The 23,904-nt window shown below is 40.5% G+C and overlaps 1 protein-coding gene across 1 annotated transcript in view; it reads left to right on the forward strand.

Moving 5' to 3' along the window:
- kiaa1109 (KIAA1109 ortholog) overlaps positions 1-23,904 on the forward strand; it is a 236,469-nt gene that overhangs the window by 144,964 nt on the left and 67,601 nt on the right. Inside the window, exons 55-66 of the mRNA XM_061895057.1 lie at positions 100-344; positions 433-538; positions 908-1,005; positions 1,108-1,296; positions 1,388-1,556; positions 3,607-3,818; positions 11,948-12,146; positions 12,255-12,314; positions 12,422-12,648; positions 18,178-18,299; positions 21,179-21,302; positions 21,407-21,516. Coding sequence (XP_061751041.1) covers positions 100-344; positions 433-538; positions 908-1,005; positions 1,108-1,296; positions 1,388-1,556; positions 3,607-3,818; positions 11,948-12,146; positions 12,255-12,314; positions 12,422-12,648; positions 18,178-18,299; positions 21,179-21,302; positions 21,407-21,516 — 1,861 coding nt within the window. The remainder of the gene's footprint in view (positions 1-99; positions 345-432; positions 539-907; positions 1,006-1,107; positions 1,297-1,387; positions 1,557-3,606; positions 3,819-11,947; positions 12,147-12,254; positions 12,315-12,421; positions 12,649-18,177; positions 18,300-21,178; positions 21,303-21,406; positions 21,517-23,904) is intronic.

A 23,904-nucleotide genomic window follows, 5' to 3' on the forward strand; every position in this document is an offset into this window, starting at 1 on the left:
TTTGTTCCAGACAAAAGTAATGGACTACATGCGTGAACACAAACCTTAAATAACTCTAAATAGAAAATAATTTGCAAATCTCTTGTGCCTCCTTTTCAGGAGCTCAAACCAGCTTCACCTTTGAGTTGCCAAACCACAAGCTTTGCTTCCAATCAAAAGTGTCTCCTGTGGACATGTCCACTATGCCACCATCAGCTAGCCTCACCCTCCCCCCAGTCACTATGTCTGGAGAGTATATCATGGAGGACCACGAGAGTCATTCAGACCAGGGCTGGGTTGGTGATGACTTCCCAGCCAAGCAAGGGAACTACCTTCAAGGCAACTACCTGCGCTGTGTGGCTGAGGTACGGCAGGACTCCTAACGTGGATGTTATCATTCTGTGTCAGAATTAGCTATGTTGAATTTCCACTGACTTTTCTACAACTTTTTAGATTGGCTCTTTTGAACACAACCTCACAACTGATCTTCTCAACCACCTGGTTTTCCTACAGAAAGTTTTCATGAAGGAGGTCAATGAGGTTATTCAAAAAGTTTCAGGTATTGTAAAGCACACTCGAAAGGTGTCCAACAAATGTCATTTTTAATAATTGCATTTTCGTTTTTGATCAATAAAACTGATTTAACATTTACATTAAATGTGAAACTCTTGAAATTACTATTAATAGCCTCTCTCTGCTGCTTCACACATTGCACACTTTTATTTTGCTAAACAATGCCAAGTTGTTGTCACAACTCTGACCATAATTGTAGATTCATGTTTCAACAGAGAAAAACATATACCGGTATTTATTGCGTATTTTTGTAATTAGAGTTAATGTGTCAAGTACAGTCTGTTCGCAAGCTCTAGTAAATAAAAATGATCAGTCTAACCATGTAGGCTTGACATGCAAGTGTCTTTTGCTTCAGGGGTCGAGCAGCCCATTCCACTTTGGAACGAGCATGATACCTCAACAGATGCAGACAAGCCTAAAATACTGCTGTATTCGCTCAGCCTCATGTTCAAGGTACTTTTTGTTTGATATTTGGCTGTAGTTAATGATCAAACGTCAAACGTTAATTTTTCAAAATGATGGATAAGGTTTGAAATGAAGCACTTCTTTTCACAGGGGATTCAGATGACTGCCACCACCCCGTCAATGCGGGCCGTACGCTTTGAGACGGGCCTGATTGAGCTGGAGCTCTCCAACAGGATCCAGTGCAAAACTCAGCCCGGAGGCAGCAGCAGTTACCTGAAACTGTTTGGCAAATGTCAAGTAGACCTCAACCTTGCCCTTGGACAAATTGTCAAACACCAGGTACAAATGATTTTCCCTATTTCCAATTAGCTGACGTCTTCCGGCTCCTTTCTCCTCCACCACTGGATGACTGACCCACTTTTCATGACAGGTGTATGAAGAGGCTGGCTCAGATTTCCACCAAGTGGCATACTTTCGGACCCGAATAGGTTTGCGAAATGCTCTGCAGGAAGAGATCAGTGGCTCATCTGACAAGGAGGCTGTTCTCATCACACTCAACAGGCCGATCGTGTTTGCCCAGCCCGTGGCATTTGATAGAGGTTCAGTTTTATATTATCATTTAGTGTTCCCTCCACTGCATATTCATGGATTTTTTCAAACTACTTCAAATTGTAAAAATAGACTGCGTGGGTTCCTCCCGGGTACTCCGGCTTCCTCCCACCTCCAAAGACATGCACCTTTGGGATAGGTTAATTGGCAACACTATATCATCCCTAGTGTGTGAATGTGAGTGTGAATGTTGTCTATCTGTGTTGGCCCTGCGATGAGGTGCCGACTTGTCCAGGGTGTACTACGCCTTCCGCCAGAATGTAGCTGAGATAGGCTCCAGCACCCCCCGCGATCCCAAGAGGGAAAATCAGTCGAAAAATGGATGGATGAATATTTTTTAATGCAATCTTGATTGATGGCGCAATCTCCAAATTGGGCCGGAGGAGTCCAACTGTTAATCCAGCAGAGGGTACTGTTTAAGTTTAAATGAATTTATTTTAACATTTTCCTGCCCTAGAATATGCTTTTACAAGCTATGTACTGTACAATACATTATATTATGTATTGGTTAAAATTGAGTTAAACATGTATCAATTGTGACAGGTATACTGGATAACAGTTAAGAATTTGTAAATGTTTTTTTTTTTATAAATATAATTTTCGCTGTTCATTAATAGCGGGAATCTGCTGTTTTTATTTGTGACCTGGTCAAATGTTGTCTTTCTTTTAAAAGAGAACTGCATTTTTACTTCAATTTCCTTTTAGTCATATACTCTATGTAAGACAAGGACAAATTGGCCTTTTTTTATGCATTTTGATTTGTAATATACAGCAATTACAAGATGGCTCAAGCTAATGGGAGTCATTTATTGCGACCATAATTGCATCCAAAAAACGCCAACAATACCCCATTTATATGTTGTGATGTGCATATTAACCAACTATTAGCGATATTGTTATTATATGTGCTAAATTCCAGCTTTTCGTGTCATCCTCGCCAGTTTCGGGTTCTAAATAGCTGTCCAAGTGTACCGACTTGTCGAAATACCTACTCAGACTTTTCCTATCCAGGTGAGATGCATAATTTATGATCTAGAATAGACTTCCATGGAGCAAGGAAGTGAGAAAGCAGCAGACCACTCAATGATGTAAACATGGGTACACATGGTAGTGATCACGGTGTACTATTAATAGTTTATATGCTTTCACGCTTATAATAATTAAATATCACTAATACTGGTTAATATTCAAGTCACAAAATGCAAATTAAGTTGTGTTGGTGGTATTTAAATGATTATTTATTGGATTTTATGAGCGAAATAGAGGAGCTCCCATTGACTCTTCTGTAACTGGTCTTTTATTTACCAGTTAAAAGGCATTATCAATCAATCAATCAATCAGTGTTTATTTATATAGCCCTAAATCACAAATGTCTCAAAGGACTGTACAAACCATTACGACTACGACATCCTCGGAATTAAAGATAATTATCTGATGTCATGTCTTTCATAATGATTGGGATCCATAGGCAAAATTCCCCCAAAAAAGTGCCGTTCCCCTTTAGCACTCAGCTTCTAAAAGTTGGAGCTCATCTTCCTTATATTCAAGCTCAGAATATAGATCATTATTTGTCCTAAAGTAGTAGCCATTGGATCTCTTGAAGTCTGCCATTATTAATTGTTGTTGAAAAAAAAAGTGGACGTTGTGATGCCTCTGTTAAATGAATACACCGCCAAATGCTTCAAATGACCTAAATACTTATATATTACGTATGTGCCTGTTACCACGCAACATATATACTTACAGCATGCATTTAAAACGTTGTAGGTTTCTTTTTTCTTTTAGACTTGAGCGATTTGGAGGCAGAATAAAGCGAATCCCATTACTTCATGGTTAGGTGATTTGTACGCATTTATTTACGGGTTAGAATTAATTAAAAATATAAAGAAAAACATACCGTATGTGTTCTTGTTTCACATAAGGATTGTGAATGATAGACAAAATTCCAAAAAAGTGCAAGTCACCCTTTAAGCAGTTGTTTCTACAGTAAGTTAATGAAGATTTCAAAGTTCTTCTTATTTTCCCGGTTATTTTCTGCAGCTGTGCTGTTCTGGCTGAATTACAAAGCAGCATATGACAACTGGAATGAACAGCGTCTGGCCCTCAACAAGGACATTCATGTGGCCACAAAAGAGGTGGTGGACAAGCTGCCAGGGATCCAACAGACATCAGCTCAAGCCTTCAGTACACTCTTCCTTCAACTGACTGTCAATGACCTGGGCATCTGTCTACCAATTACCAACGCATCTCAGGTAATCAGCTGTAAATGTGTTTTGCAGTAATTGAGGTCTCCAAGTTAATTGTTATTCTAACTTATTATAGACAGTTTTTCTGTCTATTTAACCCAATATTTTTTATCGCACACATCGCTTTAATGTGAGCGACTGACATAAATAAAATTAATGGTGTAATGTAGGAATACGAACATCAACAAGAATTTGCAATTCAGGTAGGAATTGCGTGCGAATGCCCCAATGCTGAAGCTTAACTGAAATGCTGATTGGTTGTAGAATGACTGTTGGAATCAATTGAATGCTGACAGTGTCTAAATGTTGAAGAGCTGACGCTGACCTGAAACTGAGTATCACAAACCACAATTTTTCAGTGTAATAATACTAAATTAGCAAAATAAGTTAACCTAAATTGTATGCTAACAGTTAACATGTTAACGCACGTAAACTATTATCATACTTGCACGACAGCACCGAGTATCAAAAACCCTGATTTTCTGGTTTAAACATACAAAATGTGAGAAAAAAAGGTAGGAAAAACCTTAGCATTCAAACGTTCTCAGAAGTATGCTAAAAGTTAACATGCATTTCAACATTTTTCAACCATTAGCACGTTAGTTGTTAGTATAGTAACATGGTGAGTGGAATATGTGGATGTTAGAACGGTTCAAATTAGATGAGATATGTGGGAAATGCAGTCGATTGTATATTTCCCATTCATTGTCAATGGGGAAGAAAATTAATGGGAATTCCAGGAAAACAGGGAATTTTGGGAAAGGTAAAACATGTTTTGCGTTCGATATATGGGAAGAGCAGTGTGGTTTGATGGTTGAAATGTCGGAGTCAGGTAAAAAAATTCTAAACATTTAGAGATATTTTCCCAATGTTTTGAATGAGAATACGTGTAATAATAATATTTTTGAAAATGATATTCTAGATGATATGAATGGGTTGGTGTTGAAATTTTTCAAAGCGGTTGAAAAATGTTGACGTAGTAAAACTTTTAATTTTAATAGGTATATGAGACTTCCTAAAATTTCAGGAAAACCAGATTTTTTTTATGAAAAAAAAAGACAACTCGTTGTCCCAATTAAGAAGAATGTTTTGAAGGTGAAATTAACAAAAACGGTTGAAAAATGTGGACTGAGAAAACTTTCCAGGAAGAGGTAAAATAGGGCTTTGGAAAACCGGGAATTTGGGGAATTCCTGCAATTGTTTGAACTTGGAAAATCGTAGTTTGATTGGCACAAGTAAATGAGTGTGTGCTCCAAAAGCATTCACAGAATTAATATATATATTTATTAATATTAAACATTTTTTCAGTTATTGGCACTGCGTTATTGGTTAGTGACATCTTGAGCTACAGGTACAGTTAGTCTGGCAACTCCTACAGACATCATTATTCTATATCATTCAACTCTGCCATCAAAAAGGGGTTTCAGAACTTCGAGACAGATTCTGCCACCCCGTTGAAAATAACATTTAAACATTTTATAAATTAACAAATGGTGTTGTTTTAATTTTTTGATCAAACAAATAGATTTCTGGCTAGAAACTTTGTTTCTTCAAGGTCTGCCACCTGCATTTAGTGTCTGTGCTTTTGACAGCCTTGATTTGTGCTAAAGTTCGACACGATTCGAAGAGGTGGGCTAGCATGATTGCATGCTTACACAACGTTGTCAAGTCATGGAATGATTCTGATGCAGAGCAGTGGTTGTCTAATGTCATTTGTTCTATGTCTCCTACTACAACTTTAATGTGTTTTAAGACTATATGTATTGGGTACTTTTTAATGTCATGACTTATTTCCATAGAAAGGACAAGCACCTGGTGCAGAGGGCAACAACTCTGAATCTGGTCCCTGCAAATCAAAAGCCAAGCATAAAAATGCTCAAAAAGTAACCTACATTTTATCCACCTTGTAATGAATGGGTTGGGACAATGGCTGTCTGTGATCATCACTCTTTGAGGGAATCTGTTACAATTACACTGTAAATTCTAAACAGTAGTGACTTCAAAGGCCTTAAATGCTAACCAAAAATGGTGGTGGTGTCTGAGGGGGTTTTCAAGGTGGGTCTTTACATCTGATTGGATATACTGTACATGGAATTAAGTTCAATCACTTTATAGCACCAAGCTTTTTCCTATATATATATATATATATATATATATATATATATATATATATATATATATATATATATATATATAAAAATATACTGTACCAATATAACCAAAGTCACTTATAAAAGCAAACATCTTGAACATAAAGAGGAACTGCACTTTTTTTGGAATTTTGCCGATCGTTCACAATCATTATGAAAGACAAGAACACACGTCTTTTTTTGGTTTTGGATTTTAATTTTGTCTGAGCTGCCACCTTATTGTGGTAGAGGAGTTTGCGTGTCCCAATGATCCTAGGAGCTATGTTGTCCGGGGGCTTCTATGCCCCCTGGTAGGGTCTCCCAAGGTAAACTGGTCCTAGGTGAGAGATCAGACAAAGAGCAGCTCGAAGACCTCTATGAAGAAGACAAATCAAGGATCCAGATTTCCCTCGCCCGGACGAGCCAGGCCCGGAAGTGGGGCACGATGGCGAGCGCCTGATGGCCGGGCCTGTCCCCATGGGGCCCGGTTGGGCACAGCCCGAAGAGGCAACGTGGGTCCCCCCTCCAATGGGCTCACCACCCATAGCAGGGGCCATAAAGGTCGGGTGCGATGTGAGCTGGGCGGCAGCCGAAGGCAGGGCACTTGGCGGTCCGATCCTCGGCTACATAAGCTAGCTCTTGGTACGTGGGACGTCACCTCACTGGGGGTGGGAAAGAGCCTGAGCTAGTGCGCGAGGTGGAAAAATTCCGGCTCGATATAGTCGAACTCACTTTGATGCACAGCAAGGGCTCTGGAACCAGTTCTCTTGAGAGGGGCTGGACTCTCTTCCACTCTGGCGTTGCCGTCAGTGAGAGGCGACGGGCTAGGGTGGCAATTATTGTTTCCCCCCAGCTCAAAGCCTGCACGTTGGAGTTCAACCCGGTGGATGACAGGGTAGCTTCCCTCCGCCTTCGGGTGGGGGGGACGGGTCCTAACTGTTGTTTGCGCTTACACACCAAACAGCAGCTCAGAGTACCCACCCTTTTTGGATTCACTCGAGGGAGTACTCGAGAGTGCTCCCCCGGGTGATTCCTTCGTTCTACTAGCGGATTTCAACTCTCATTTTGGCAACGACAGTGAAACCTGGAGAGGCGTGATTGGGAAGAATGGCCGCCCGGATCTGAACCCTATTGGACTTTTGTGCTCGTCACAGATTGTCAATAACAAACACCATGTTCAAATATAAAGGTGTCCATATGTGCACTTGGCACCAGGACACCCTAGGCCGCAGTTCCATGATCGACTTTGTAGTTGTGTCATCGGATTTGCAGTCTCATGTTTTGGACACTTGGGTAAAGAGAGAGGTGGAGCTTTCTACCGATAACCACCTGGTGGTGAGTTGGCAGCGATGGTGGGGGGAGGATTCCGGACAGACCTGGCAGACCCAAACGCATTGTGAGGGTTTGCTGGGAACGTCTTCTGTCAGAGAGAGTTTCAATTCCCACCTCTGGAAGAACTTTGAACATGTCAAGAGGGAGGCGCTGGACATTGAGTCAGAGTGGACGATATTCCGTACCTCTATTGTCGAGGCGGCCGATTGAAGATGTGGCCGCAAGGTGGTTGGTGCCTGTCGTGGCGGTAATCGTAGAACCCACTGGTGGACACCAGCGGTGAGGGATGCCGTCAAGCTGAAGAAAGAGTCCTATCGGATTCTTTTAGCTCATGTGCACTTGGCACCAGGACACCCTAGGCCGCAGTTCCATGATCGACTTTGTAGTTGTGTCATCGGATTTGCAGTCTCATGTTTTGGACACTCGGGTAAAGAGAGAGGTGGAGCTTTCTGCCGATCACCACCTGGTGGTGAGTTGGCAGCGATGGTGGGGGGAGGATTCCGGACAGACCTGGCAGACCCAAACGCATTGTGAGGGTTTGCTGGGAACGTCTTCTGTCAGAGAGAGTTTCAATTTCCACCTCAGGAAGAACTTTGAACATGTCAAGAGAGAGGCGCTGGACATTGAGTCAGAGTGGACGATATTCCGTAGCTCTATTGTCGAGGCGGCCGATTGAAGATGTGGCCGCAAGGTGGTTGGTGCCTGTCGAGGCGGTAATCCTAGAACCCGCTGGTGGACACCAGCGGTGAGGGATGCCGTCAAGCTGAAGAAAGAGTCCTATCGGGTTCTTTTGGCTCATAGGACTCTGGAGGCAGCAGACAGGTACGGACAGGCCAAGCCGTGTGCGGCTTCAGCGCTCGCGGAGGCAAAAACTCGGACATGGAAGGAGTTTGGGGAAGCCATGGAAAACGACTTCCGGACAGCTTCGAAGCGATTCTGGACCACCATCCGCTTCCTAAGAAAAGGGAAGCAGTGCAATGTCAACACCGTGTATACTGGGGATGGTGTTCTGCTGACCTCGACTGCGGGTGTTGTGGATCAGTGGAGGGAATACTTCAAAGACCTCCTCAGTCCTACCAACAGGTGTTCCTATGAGGTAGCTGTGCCTGGGGAATCTGTGGTGGACTCTCCTATTTCTGGGGCTGAGGTTGCCGAGGTACTTAAAAAGCTCCTCGGTGGCAAGGCCCCGGGGGGTGGATGAGATTCGCCCAGAGTTCCTTAAGACTCTGGATGCTGTGGGGCTGTCTTCATTGACAAGACTCTGCAGCATCGCGTGGACATCGGGGGCAGCACCTCTGGATTGGCAGACTGGTGTGGTGGTTCTGCTCTTTAAGAAGAAGAACCGGAGGGTGTGTTCCAACTATCCTGGGATCACACTCTTCAGCCTTCCCGGTAAGGTCTATTCGAGTGTACTGGAGAGGAGGCTACGCCGGATAGTCGAACCTCGGATTCAGAAGGAACAGTGTGGTTTTCGTCCAGGTCGTGGAACTGTGGACCAGCGTTATACTCTCGGCAGGTTCCTTGAGGGTTCATGGGAGTTTGCCCAACCAGTCCACATGTGCTTTGTGGACTTGAAGTAGGCATTTGACCGTGTACCCCGGGATGTCCTGTGGGGAGTGCTCAGAGAGTATGGGGTATCGGACTGTCTCTTTGTAGCGGTCCGCTCCCTGTATAATCAGTGTCAGAGCTTGGTCCGCATTGCCGGCAGTAAGTCGGACCAGTTTCCAGTGAGGGTTGGACTACGCCAAGGTTGCGCTTTGTCACCGATTCTGTTCATATTTTTTATGGACAGAATTTCTAGGCGCAGTCAAGGCGTTGAGGGTATTTGGTTTGGTGGCTGCAGGATTAGGTCTCTGCTATTTGCAGATGATGCGGTCCTGATGGCTTCATCTGCCCGGGATCTTCAGCTCTCACTGGATCGGTTCGCAGCCGAGTGTGAAGCGACTGGGACGAGAATCAGCACCTCCAAGTCCGAGTCCATGGTTCTCGCCCGGAAAAGGGTGGAGTGCCATCTCCGGTTTGGGGAGGAGATCTTGCCCCAAGTGGAGGAGTTCAAGTACCTCGCAGTCTTGTTCACAAGTGAGGAAAGAGTGGATCATGATATCGACAAGCAGATTGGTGTGGCGTCTTCAGTAATGCGCACGTTGTATGAATCCGTTGTGGTGAAGAAGGAGCTGAGCCGGAAGGCAAAGTTCTCAATTTACCGGTCGATCTACGTTCCTAGTTTCCTCCACCGGGTGGCGGGGCTCTCCCTTAGAGATAGGGTGAGAAGCTCTGCCATCTGGGAGGAACTCAAAGTAAAGCCGCTGCTCCTCCACATTGAGAGGAGCCAGATGAGTTGGTTCGGGCATCTTGTTCGGATGCCACCCGAACGCCTCCCTAGGGAGGTGTTTAGGGCACGTCCGACCGGTAGGAGGCCACAGGGAAGACCCAGGATACGTTGAGAAGACTGTGTCTCCCGGCTGGCCTGGGAATGCCTCGGGATCCCCCTGGAGGAGCTGGACAAAGTGGCTGGGGGGAGGGAAGTCTGGGCTTCCCTGCTTAGGCTACTGCCCCCGCGACCCGACCTTGGCTAAGCGGAAGAAGATGGATGAATGGATGGATTTTAAAGATAATGATAAAACGCTTGGAAGATGCGGCTAATGGGAGTCACAGTTGTAGCCTTCAAAGCTGTCTAAAACAACTTCAAAACCATCTTGAGGAGTTTTCTATACACACTGCAAGTCTATATATAATCTAGTAATAGAACCATTCATAACAATTTGTAATATTTAAAATATTTATTATAATTTGTTTATTTTAACCAATGCTGGGACTAATTCTTTGGCACATTTAATTCCGTTTCCATAACAGCGTACATCAATGTGTGTTCCACGTCCGGATACAAAACGCTTGTGTGCGTTCTAATAATGGCCGACTTGGTAACAAACAACAAAGATGACTATTTTTGGACAAATGAGGATTACAACCTTATCTCCTTTTAATCTAAATTCATGGAGAATGAACTACTGCTTTTAGAAGCGACCACGAAGGACGAGTGAGATGTTGGAGGATATGGAAGCCGATAGAGTGAGGTGAAAGTGAAGCAAAGCTGCAAAATGTTGAAATTGAAGCCAAGCTATTTCGACATAAATAGCATGCTTACCCATAATTGACCGCAAAAAACGTCCCTGGCCCTTTTGACCAAACTGTCAAGCTGGCTACTCCATCGAGTGAGTCAAACTTTAATATTGATCATGATACACGCAGCACGTCATGCGTCTATCATGACAGACAGCATGTGCTGTCTGGCTAGCTGTGTACAAACAAAACATGAAATGTGGGCTAATACAAGGTTTCAAGTTTTATTCATCACATGCAGAGAACACCACAGTGAAATGCTTTTTTCCATGCTCTTCAGATATTGCGTATAGTGGGATCCAAACATTAGTTGCTGAATCTAATACACTAAATACCAAAGTACAAAAATTTGAATAACACTGATGTACATTAATTACAAAGCAATTAGTTGCTCAATAAGTGAAAGTAGTTATGGTAGAGATATCAGTACAAGTAGAAGTACAGTAGTCAAATACAGTACCAGTGCAAGATAAAATAGTATAACAGTATACACAGTATAGGAAGCAACAAATATTAAGGTGTCTACAGTTCTTTGGCAGTTGAGTAGTGACAGTAGTTTGAACAAAGGTAATGGAACAGTATGACTTCTTTATACTCTTGTTTTTACATTTTTTACAGTAAAGGAAGCGACAAATATTAAGGTGTCTACAGTTACTTGGCAGTTGAGTGGTGACAGTAGTATGAACAATGGTAATGGAACAGTATGACTTATTTAAGCCCTTGTTTTTACATTATTTACAGTCATTAAATGAACAGTATTGTAGTCAATGAACAGTATTGTAGTATTATTCAGTATTATACTTTACAGAAACTGTAAAATGATTGTCCATGTTTTTCAGTCAGCACAGATTGGGGTCTTATCGCATTGTGTTGTGCATTACCCATTCAAACGTGTTTCGTGTTGACGTAGAAGCTACCTTATCTCTTGCTGTAGTTAGCTACTACGGCTAACACCATAGCACGCTAAAAAAAAAAGGTCCTCAGTGTACGCTCATACATAACAATGTTGCTACAGTTTGCCTATTGTACAGGTTACATAACTTAAATGAAATATTGTTGAATGCATTTTTATAGTTATATCGTGGTAGAATTGATTGCTACCATTAGCTGCACTGCTAGCCACCCAGAGCGAGACAAGTTGTATATGTTAAAAATCCTCTTCTATTCTTGTCTTTCATGGTGGCGAACAATAGGCAAATTCCAAACCGTGCATTTCCCCTTTAAATTCCCAGAATTTCTGCATGGGATTATCCTGATTTGCTTAAACAGTTTGACATTGTGATCTGACTCAAGGTTTTGTATTCAGATATGTAGGTAATATGTGTAATGTTTTTGCATTCATAAAATGTAACATTCCACCTGACAAAAAATTGGTAACATTCCACCGTAGCTTTTGGTTGTTTAATGAACTTTTTGTATTGCTATAGTAGTCCAATATTCAAAGTACTAAGTATTTAGCAAAGTAAAGTGCTGCCAGCCTGCAGTCAATTCTACTATAAGTATGTTTCTGTGTACTTCCAAGTAACACATCCCAAATTCTTGGTTTACCACCAGGCAAACCACACCATAGATTTTGACACCGGCTCAGCTCTTGTCTTGACAATTGAAAGCACGTTGATCACCGCCTGCTCATCTGAATCCTTGGTTAGCAAAGGCCACTTCAAGAATTTCTGCATACGCTTTGCAGAGGGCTTTGAAACCTCTTGGGATGACTGGAAGCCTGAAATCCATGGCGATCTAGTCATGAATGCTTGTGAGTGAAAGCACTTTGCGATCTCCTCCGACTGTCAATGTCATGTTTTTTTGTTTGTTTTTTGACGAAATATTGGTTCGGATATGTGTGTTTGTCATGTGTACTCAGGTATTGTCCCTGATGGTACATATGAAGTTTGTTCCAGGACCACGGGACAGCCTTCTGCTGGCAAGTCCAAGTCAATTAAAAATTGATCAATTCTGACTTTATTTTATATTAATTCCATCCTTGACCCTTGCCCCTGATTAATTGCATCCTTGCTTTTCTTCTCTCAGAGAGCAGCAGTGCTGGTACCTGGACCCTGAATGTGCTTTGGAAAATGTGTGGCATTGACGTCCACATGGACCCCAACATTGGCAAGCGCCTTAATGCTCTTGGAAATACGTTGACATCACTGACAGGAGAGGATGACGTAGAAGACATTGGCGACCTCAACTCTGTCGACATGGCGGACCTTTCAGATGAAGATGAAGTTGACAATATTTCACCCACCATCCACTTGGTTAGTCAATATTTGCTTTGTGTGGGTTATTGAAGTTGCTGTAGTTGTTGTCTACGCCTCTGGAAAAAACAGATGTATTTCCTCCATTCCTGATAGAGAAAAAAAAATAAAATAAATTTGAGCCGTTGCTAAACCATAAAATGAACACCAGAAAGCAAGGAAAAAATAAAAATGAATATTTATATACGACATACAATAAACGATAAAAGCACTTGAAAGTAATACAAAAATCTAAAATTCAATAAAATTCACAGCTACATGCTGTAAAAGATCAAATACATACCTCAACATACCCAAATTTTTTGCTTCCTATTTAAATTTAGTCACAGGATCCCCAATGGAAATATTACTTATAAAAAACCCAAAACCAGTGAAGTTGGCAAGTTGTGTAAATCGTGAATAAAAACAGAATACAATGATTTGCAAATCCTTTAAAACGTATATTCAATTTAATATACTGCAAAGACAAGCTATTTAATGTTTGAACTGAAAAACGTAATTTTTTTTGCAAACATTCATTAACTTAGAATTTAATGGCAGCAACACATTGCAAAAAAGTTGGCACCGGGGCATTTTTACCACTGTGTTACATGGCCTTTCTTTATAACAACACTCATTAAACGTTTGGGAACTGAGGAGACCAATTTTTGAAGGTTTTCCGGTGGAATTCTTTTCCATTCTTGCTTGATATATATAGCTTAAGTTTATTCAACGCTCCAGGGTTTCCATTTTAGTATTTTAGGCTTCATAATGTGACACACATTTTCATTGGGAGACAGGTTTGGACTACAGGCAGGTCAGTCTAGTCCCCCCTTTTTTTTACGAAGCCACGCTGTTGTAACACGTGCAGAATGTGGTTTGGCATTGTCTTGCTGCAATTAGCAGGGGCGTCCATGAAAAAGACGTTGCTTGTATGTGCCTTCACAGATGTGTAAGTTACCCATACCATCACAGATGCTGGCTGTTGAACTGTGTGCCTATAATAGTCCGGATGGTTCTATTCCTCTTTGGTCCGGAGGACACGACGTCCACAGTTTCCAAACACATTTGGAAATGGGGACTCTTCAGACCACAGAACACTTTTCCACTTAGCATCAGTCCATCTGAGATGAGCTTGGGCTCAGCGAAGCCTGCGGCGTTTCTGAGTGTTGTTGATGAATGGCTTTCGCTTTGCATAGTAGAGTTTTAACTTGCACTTACAGTTGTAGCGAAGAACTATAGTTACTGACAGTGGTTTTCTAATGTGTTCCTGAGCCCATGTAGTAATATCCTTTACACACTGATGTCGGTTTTTGATGCAGTACTGCCTGAGGGACCGAAGGTCACGGCCTTGACGCTTACCTGCAGGGATTTCTCTAAATTTTCTGAACCTTTTGATGACATTTTGGACCGTAGATGGTGAAATCCCTAAATTCCTTCCAATAGCTCGTTGAGAAATGTTCTTCTTAAACTGTTCGACAATTTGCTCCCGCATTTGTTCACAAAGTGGTGACCCTCGTCCCATCCTTGTTTGTGAATGACTGAGCATTTCATGGAATCTGCTTTCATACCCAATCATGGCACCCATCTGTTCCCAATTAGCTTGTTCACCTGTGGGATGTTCCAAATAAGTGTTTGATGAGCATTCCTCAACTTTCTCAGTCTTTTTGCCACGTGTCAGCTTTTTTTAAACACGTTGCACGCATCAAATTCCAAATAAGCTAATTTTTTTTAAAAATAACAAAAGTTTACCAGTTCGAATGTTAAATATCTTGTTTGTGCAGTGCATTCAATTGAATATGGGTTGAAAAGGATTTGCAAATCATTGTATTTTGTTTTTATTTACGATTTACACAACGTCCCAACTTCACTGGTTTAGGGTTTTGTACATTTACAGTACGGTGGTAACTTAGTAACCTGTTCCAAAAGTTTAGACATACACCAGGGGTCAGCAACCCGCGGCTCCGGAGCCGCATGCGACTCTTCGACCACTTGATGCGGCTCAGCTTGTCACGGCCAGGGTGCATTCGCGCCCTCATCCTTGCGCTCTGCTTGTCAAACCTCGGGACACGCCCACGGCCGCGCACATCTAGGGACGTGCCGCGCGCGTCTTCGTCCTGCATCAGCTGGCAGCTGCTGCAGGACAGAGACGCCGACAAAGACATGTGTCATGTGGGTGTCCAAGTTAAAGCGCCTGACAGCGGACTTCATAGATGTTTCACGCTATAAAGCCGTTGTTCAGAATCACAAATGGTGTGATATTGAAAACCTCCCCAAGCCAGACAAACTTGTGTTCGAAACTTGGAACGCCATCCCCGACTTTTATGTGAACATGAAAAAGTATGCCCTTGGAGTCCTGTCGATATTTCGATCCACATATGTGAGCAGGTGTTCTCCAACATGATCTTTATTAAAAAACAACATCACACATGCCTCAGATGAGAGCTTTTTTATAATCCTGTGGGAAGATAAAGGTGACTTCATACAGAGCTGATGAGGAGACGCTGTCAGTTCAAGATCAGAAATCACATTGACCAAGTATGATAAATATTTTAATTTCCTATAATTTTGCATTTTTTCACATTTTTTAATTGTTCAGTGAAAAATACCTTTTATTATTTAGGTTGGCAGCTGCAGCTGACTGCACGGCGCCAGTAAAAGGATGACGGCACAGAGAGAGAGGACGCCATTTTTGGTTCTCTGCCAGTGGTTAATTTAAGTTCAGCGTTTTGTTTTTTCATTACTACAAGGAGGAATTCAATAGACATTAAGTGTTTTACTTAACCTTCAACCTGAAGTCTTTTTCGGAGTTAAAAACGTTTTGTTGGATGCATAAATTTAATTTAATTTTCTCTGCAGTCGTTCATTGATTTCATAAATGTAACCCATAATAGTTTCTTAATATATAGCACAAAACAAAAACAAAAAACTTTATATGTAGTGTTATTTCATTCTATTTATTTTTTTATTTTATTTTCTTGTATTTTATTTTTTATTTTATTTTTTGTCCTGTCCAGCTTCTCAGGCAAATCATACAGTTGATGTAGATGCCCATATCCGCTGTTCAGATTTACTGTACAAAAGAGAAGTGTAGGATTCTTCTCTTTTTGCTTTATTTGTATTTGACTTTATTAAATGTATTTATATTATCATTTTGTGCAGCCGGGCCGGAGCAGGAGGGGATAGAGAAAAAAAGGAGGGGGAAATTGTGGGGGTAAGACGGGGATTAGACAGTGTAATTTCATTTTAAATTTCAAAAAATGTTGTGGCTCCCATGGTTTTCTTTAATTTGTGAAACGGGTCAAAATGGCTCTTTGAGTGGTAAAGGTTGCCGACCCCTGACATAGACAAATCATTCGGTAACCGAAACATTTTTTCCTGTAAGAAATTATGTAAATCAAATTAATTTGTTCCAGACACCCACACTAAATAACACAAAATGGTTTTACATACTGAAGACCAGGCAAAATACTTATAATTAAAGTCGATAAGTCAACATTTAAAATTTTGGGGGAAAACGGCAATGAGAGGAGTGGAAAGGGAGAGCCATACTTTGCTGCGAGTCCTTTCTTGAATTAATAGTTTTTCTCACCTTCTTTATCAAAGTGCTATCACATGCAACATTCTTGTGCCCAATTTTGCAGTCATAATCATTAAAAAAAAAAACACCTTGTCACCTACGCGTGGAATTCTTTCTTTGGACACTTGATTCTGCAACATGATATGTGGATAATTGGACAAGTTTGTTACGTGCGATGTTTGGTTGTACGTACGGAGACGGTGTATAAAAACAGAGGCAACATTTTTGTGAACACTTTTGTTGAGAACTGAATCCTCGGAAAAGTGGGACATACAAGAATTGCAGTACTGTTAGAGCAGAGCGAATCAATTGGCAACCAGTGGACTAAATCCAAGTTCAGTTCAGTTACAAAACTTGAAAAATACTAAAATTTTTGCAGTAGATTTCTAAAACCACTAAACTCTGTCAGATAGATGATTATTGAAAAGTTTTTTTAACAGTAGGTCCATAAAATAGCTGAGCACTACTGTTGCAGCCCGGAAGAGTTAAGGATGCATGGGGGTTCTGGGTATTTTTTCTGTTGTGTTTATGTTGTGCTACAGTGCAGATGTTCTCCCGAAATGTGTTTGTCATTCTTGTTTGGTGTGGTTTCACAGTGTGGCGCATATTAGTAGGAGTGCTAAAGTTGTTTATATCATAACTCTCAGTGCAGCCTGTATGGCTGTTGAACAAGTATGCCTTGCAGTCACTTGAGCGTTGAGTCAGGAGCCGCCGCACACAAGATGTAGCGGGTCGGCACTCAGATAGCATAGTATTAAAGTATGCTGCTGAGCCACATCAGAGTGATCCAAGAGCCGCATGCGGCTCCAGAGCCGCGGGTTGCCGACCCCTGCTCTAGGTACAGTCCTTGAATATGGCTTCACATTTTCCTCATTTTCAAAACCAAACTGTTATTTTAATGTATCATCTAAACATATAGAGAATGTAGAAAACCAACCACCTTTAATCTGAAAAAGAACATCAGGACTCAAGGTTACATCTAGAAGACTGGAATCATGGGGTTGTCCTCCTGTCCATTCATTTGTCCATGCCATGTCCCTGCAGAGTCCAGAGAGCCAGTACAGCCCACGGCTGACATTAAAGAAACGTCTGGTAAACCACATCCTGGGCCTCAGTCCCAGACCTCAGAGCGTATCTGTCCCAGCCGACTACTTAAACTGTACCGGTCCCCGCCTTCGTGCGGGAAGTGACCGGGCAGAAAGACCTCTCTCCTGGGCCTGTGTATGTAGCAAGCCAAAGCGTTTAACTCTTTTCTGGGATGATACCATCACTTCTAAGATGGCACTTTTCTCTGTCTGAGGGTTGTGGATTGCAAAATTCTAAGCATTACTACACCTAAGTAGATATATACTGTATATTATGATTTTATATATATATATATATATATATATATATATATATATATATATATATATATATATATATATATATATATATACATACATACATACATACATACATACATACATACATACATACATACATACATACATACATACATACATACATACATACATATATATATATATATATATATATATATATATATATATATATATATATATATATATGTATATATATATATATATATATATATATATATATAGTCCTAATTCAAAATAGTATTGCTTAGCAATTGTTCTCACTGACCCTCTCATGAAAATGTACTGCAATTTGTAATCATGAATGACATAAATCAGTGTTGCACAATTGTATGAAAGATTTCCAATCTTTTTTCTCTCTACTTTATTGGTGATGGTGGATTTGGTGTCCCTTGTTTTGTTAATTATGCCTCATATTATACGGTTGGTTGTATTTGATTTAATTTGATTGAATTCTAATACGACAAATAACAAATTCATCAGGCATTGGGATGTTCCCAGCATCTAACGGGCAGAGACTGGACATGTTTTCAAGCTGAGTTTTAGTTTATTTTTTACCATTGCTGTAACATTTCTTTGTCCCTACAGGAGACAATTGATCCCAGAAGGCAGATGGTGATGGGGATCGATGCTCGTAGCAGGAAGTTTACCAAAAGGGTAGTGGACATCAGAGAGCTAAACGAACAGGCCAAGGTCATCGATGATCTCAAGTAAAAGTCCGACTTTACAATTGTTCAGTTTATTCTGTCCATACATGTTTTCTTTGATTAGAATGTTATCCAAACGTGTTTGGTGTTCATCCCTGTCATTCATTTTGACAGGGTTAGCAATCGATTAGAATGATTAATTAAACTAATGGCAACAAGCTTACTGTAATTGGGGAGAGGGGGGAAGGTAGTGATGTGACGGTGTCATGAGGTAAAACAATTGCAGTTTAGGCGTTACACACCAATAACTACAGTATTATCACACCAAAATCAACTAACTAAAATGCAGAACCAGTGGGACACCTGTCCTTGTTACCCTGCAATTTGTTTTGCAAGCCTACTGTAATCATGCGCAATCATGGAGGTGGCTCAATCAAGTGTGGTGTACAGGAGGAAATGGGTATATTTCTCAAAATAAAATGGATATAATTTCAAACACATCTCTCCGCAGCCTGATATTGGTGGTTGGAGATTACTGTTTTTAAAGATTTAAAATAATATTGTACGTTCAGAATGATCTCTACAGTACTTACTCTGTCGTCTCTGCATTAAAATATCCTGAAACTTTCGCAGAAAATTGAAAGTTTGTACACAATTGTGGTGATGCAAGATTTTCATTACAAATATATTTGCTAATTGTTTCTTCCAATACAAACCCCGTTTCCATAGGAGTTGGGAAATTGTGTTAAATGTAAATATAAATGGAATTAAATGATTTGCAAATCATTTTCAACCCATATTCAATGCACTATAAAGACAATATATCTGATCTTCAAACTGATAAACTTTTATTTTTTTTTTGCAAATAATAATTAACTTAGAATTTCATGGCTGCAACATGTGCTAAAGTAGTTGGGAAAGGGCATGTTTACCGCTGTGTTACATCACCTTTTCTTTTATCAACACTCAATAAACGTTTGGGAACTGAGGAAACTAATTGCTGAAGCTTTGAAAGTGGAATTTTTTCTCACTCTTGTTTTATGTAGAGCTTCAGTCGTGCTACAGTCCGGGGTCTCCGCTGTTGTATTTTACGCTTCATAATGCGCCACACATTTTTGATGGGAGACAGGTCTGAACTGCAGGCGGGCCAGGAAAGTACCCGCACTCTTTTACTACGAAACCACGCTGTTGTAACACGTGGTTTGGCATTGTCTTGCTGAAATAAGCAGGGGCGTCCATGGTAACGTTGCTTGGATGACAGCATATGTTGCTCCAAAACCTGTATGGACCATTCAGCATTAATGGTGCCTTCACAGATGTATAAGTTACCCATGCCTTGGGCACTAATACACCCCCATACCATCACAGATGCTGGCTTTTCAACTTTGCGCCTATAACAATCCGGACGGTTATTTTCATCTTTGTTCCGGAGGACACCACGTCCACAGTTTTCAAATATAATTTGAAATGTGGACTCATCAGACCACAGAACACTTTTCTACTTCGCATCAGTCCATCTTAGATGAGCTCGGGCCCAGTGAAGCCAGCGGCGTACCTTGGTGTTGTTGATAAATGAGTTTTGCTTTGCATAGCAGAGTTTTAACTTGCACTTACAGATGTAGCAACCGACTGTAGTTACTGACAGTGGTTTTATGTAGTAAATCTGAGCCCATGTGGTGATACCCTTTACACACTGATGTCGGTTTTTGATGCAGTACCGCCTGAGGGATCAAAGGTCTGTAATATCATCGCTTACGTGCAGTGATTTCTCCAGATTCTCTGAACCTTTTGATGATTTTACGGACCGTAGATGGTAAAATCCCTAAATTCCTTGTAATAGCTCGTTAAGAAATGTTGTTCTAAAACTGTTCGACAATTTTCTTAGAAATTGGTGACCCTCACCCCATCCTTGTTTGTGAATTACTTAACATTTCATGGAAGCTGCTTTTATACCCAATCATGGTACCCACCCGTTCCCAATTAGCCTGCACACCTGTAGGATGTTCCAAATAAGTGTTTGATGAGCATTCGTTAACTTTATCAGTATTTATTGCCACATTTCCCAACTTCTTTGTCACGTGTTGCTGGCATCAAATTCTAAAATTAATTATTATTTGCAAAAAAAAAAAAAGTGTTATCAGTTTGAACATCAAATATGTTGTCTTTGTAGCATATTCAACTGAATATGGGTTGAAAAGGATTTGCAAATCATTGTATTCCGTTTATATTTACATCCAACACAATTTCCCAATTCTTATGGAAACGGGGTTTGTATTAATTTGGCCAACTGAAGTTACATACAAGATGTTACTTGCACAATAACCCAATCAGCACTTCTAGCAGGTTGCTCAGTCTGTATGTTTTGAGATTGATTAAAACGAAACTTTCCGCTTGAGCATTTAAGTTGGATCTTTGCCGCTGTATTTTTATGTGATACATTAATGAGAAGCGTAACACTGAATGTACCACATTTTTACCTGTACTACATTTGTACCATCAATGTCATGGTGGTACTATTAGTTTAGCACCAAAATGAACCAAATGCAACTTTCTCTAAATGATACCCACCACATTGCACAAAAAAATAAAACCTCCACGTGGCGTATTTGCATTTCCACGTGTTTTTAGTGTACACCCCACATGACTTGATGTACCTTTGCCGCCGCCGGACTCTGCTCTCTCTTAGTTGTTGCATTTTTATTTGTTTCATACATTGGACAAAGAGAGCCGTGTACCAAATCAAATTCCTTGTGTGTCCAACATACTTGGGCTATAAAGCTGATTCCGATTAACATTGTCACCTCATATTTTTAATTATTCACACACTACATAGTGTACATGTCACCATTAAATACAGTCTTTAAGTGCTTGCGTGAAGTCAAACCACAAGACCGTAGAGTTGTGAAGATGTCTTTATAAAAGTCTCTGTGAAAACTCTTTAGGAAACTGGGGGCAAGTGAGGGCACTATAAACCAGGAGATTCAGCGTTATCAGCAACTAGAGTCGGTGGCTGTCAACGACATCAGGAGAGATGTCAGAAAAAAGCTGCGTCGCTCCAGTATGAGGGTACGTTGTCCTCTCACAGCTTTATGCTTTTATCACAGTCCTTACTCCAGAATAACACTAGTGTGTGTTTCATATACTTTGTTTTTGTCCCCCGTCTCCGCAAGGCGGCCTCACTAAAGGATAAGTGGGGTCTTGGCTACAAACCAAGCTACAACCGCTCTAAAAGCATCTCGGCAGCAGGCCGACCACCTTTAAAAAGAATGGACAGACAGAGGTAATGTTTAGCAATAGAACGCACTCAAGTCAATCAAATTATCGAAATGACTAGAGATGGGCATAACTAATCCAGTATCAAATATTTGATGGTGAAGAAACTTGCATTTTTATCTTTTGTATGTGGAAATGTTAAGTAGATGTGTTTTATAGACATGGATTCAAAGTAAAATTCCCTGCTTGGCAGCAACAACTAAAGTGTGCAGTTATTTGAGACCATCAAAACATAAATCATTTAAAAGGGAACTGCACTTTTTTGGAATTGTGTCTATCGCTCACAATCCTTATGTGAGACAAGAGCATGTCTTTTTTTTTTTTCATTCTAATTTATATGTGGCAAGTACAATGTGGCTAACAAGGAAGATAAGATCCAAAAACCTCCAACAACGTTTTATATACACATATATATGAACTGTGGTAATAAACACATTCCGCTGGGTGTTAAGCAGATCCAGCAAGTAACTATATTGCTCAGTGCTAAACAAGAAATACAAACTACGAATATAATAAAACAATCAAAACAATGTCTGCTTTCACTGAAATGTCGACTGATGGAATGTGCGTATGTTTAGATGATGAATAATCCTCACACAGGTAAATAAAAAAACTAATTTAAAGGTGGGCACAAACATACATCTCAAAATCTCCGGGTCTAAGTTGAAAGTCAGAGTTGACCAACTTCTAAGTTTAGAGCCACAACCTTTCTACTATTGCTAGTTGTATTCCATCACGTGACTTCTTCCGGAAACTGAAAAACTGAGATGATCAACCAAGCCAAACTTGCTGTTGTGCAGCATGCGGCGCACAAACTTTTGAGTACATAAGGGGCCTAGATCTTCCTGTAAATAGCAGATACGAACAAAAAATCCGACAATGCATTGGAATAGATCCCTATGCTTTATCAAACAAGGATTTTTCAAGTGATATATAGAATTACCCGTCGGTGGAGTTCCCAGACACATCGAACTATCTTGCGCTCCAGATGTCGTTTTACACTACAAAACAGATGAAAAATAGGAAAAGCATGGAGGCTTACAACTTATTTGTGTGTGGCTGGGTCAGAAGTTGATATCAAGACTCTCCCATATAAATCATGTATCTTTTTTGCTCGGGAAAGGTTGCATTTCATGGTTTAACTTTGCCTCTTGTGAGGACACTCCTATGTAAACAAACAGCGACTAGTAGCACTATTTGACACCCGTGACTGCATTTCCAAACTAACAATTAGTTAATCATCACCATATTTGATTTTTGTCCTGTTGTCCTATGAACACTGACACATTTGTGTACAAAATAAACAAGAGGGGAGACGTAAAAATATATTTTCCAACAAACTTTCATTCATCCTGACTTTCTGATTTCTGTTTGTTAAAAATAAGATACAAACAATATCAAGATAACACTTCATTGGGAAATACTAAACCAGTAAAGTATTTTAAAATATATATTAAACAAACCTGAAACAAAGTGGTCACTGCAAACTCGTGCTTTCCTTGGGGGGCGCCATAGCTCGGTGGGCAGAGCAGTCAGGCTAGCAGCTTGAGTGTTCCCGGTTCGATCCCCGCTTCCGCCATCCTAATCACTGCCGTTGTGTCCTTAGGCAAGACACTTTACCCACCTGCTCCCGCTCCCAGTGCTACCCAGCCGGTCAAGTGAAGTGAAGTGAAGTGAAGTGTGGCACTGGGAGTAGGTGGGTAAAGTGTCTTGCCCAAGGACACAACGGTATTGACTAGGATGGCAGAAGCAGGGATCGAACCTGCAACCCTCAAGTTGCTGACACGGCCGCTCTACCAACCGAGCTATACCGCCCAAGAGCTGGACATGTCATTTAAATCCATGAATTATTAGTCAGAGGCATGCCTTATTAACCAGAATTAAAAGTAGTAACTGTGTTAGAATTTATAATAACAATATTGCTAATAGTTTGTTAATATGCAAGTCATGACATGTAAGTCGAGTACTGTCGGTAGTTTTTGGGTGTTTTTTAGAGGGATTTATCAGGCACAATAGATGACTCACATTAGCTGCATTGTTAGCCATTTACTAGAATTCTTAAAAATAGAAAAAAACATATGTGCTCTTGTCTTACATGGGGATTATGAATGATAGGCAAACATTTTTAAAAATGATGTTCCTCTTCAAATTGCTGAACTCATCTAATGTTGCAAAGGTCACTACTATATTTGTATTTGTCGTTTATTAAAAGTTTGTAAATATTGATGTTAGTGTGCTTTGAAATGTAAAGAAGTTATTATAATTATCCATTAAGCAAATGTTTTTGTATATGTAATATTTTTGTTGCATTGTAATTTTCCTGAAGGAACTCTCCTGATGGAATAAATAAAGTACTATCTATCTAATCTAATCTATATTCAACATTCACAGTAAT

This window comes from Nerophis ophidion, linkage group LG03 (assembly GCF_033978795.1).
Source record: "Nerophis ophidion isolate RoL-2023_Sa linkage group LG03, RoL_Noph_v1.0, whole genome shotgun sequence".
Classification (NCBI taxonomy): Eukaryota; Metazoa; Chordata; class Actinopteri; order Syngnathiformes; family Syngnathidae; genus Nerophis; species Nerophis ophidion.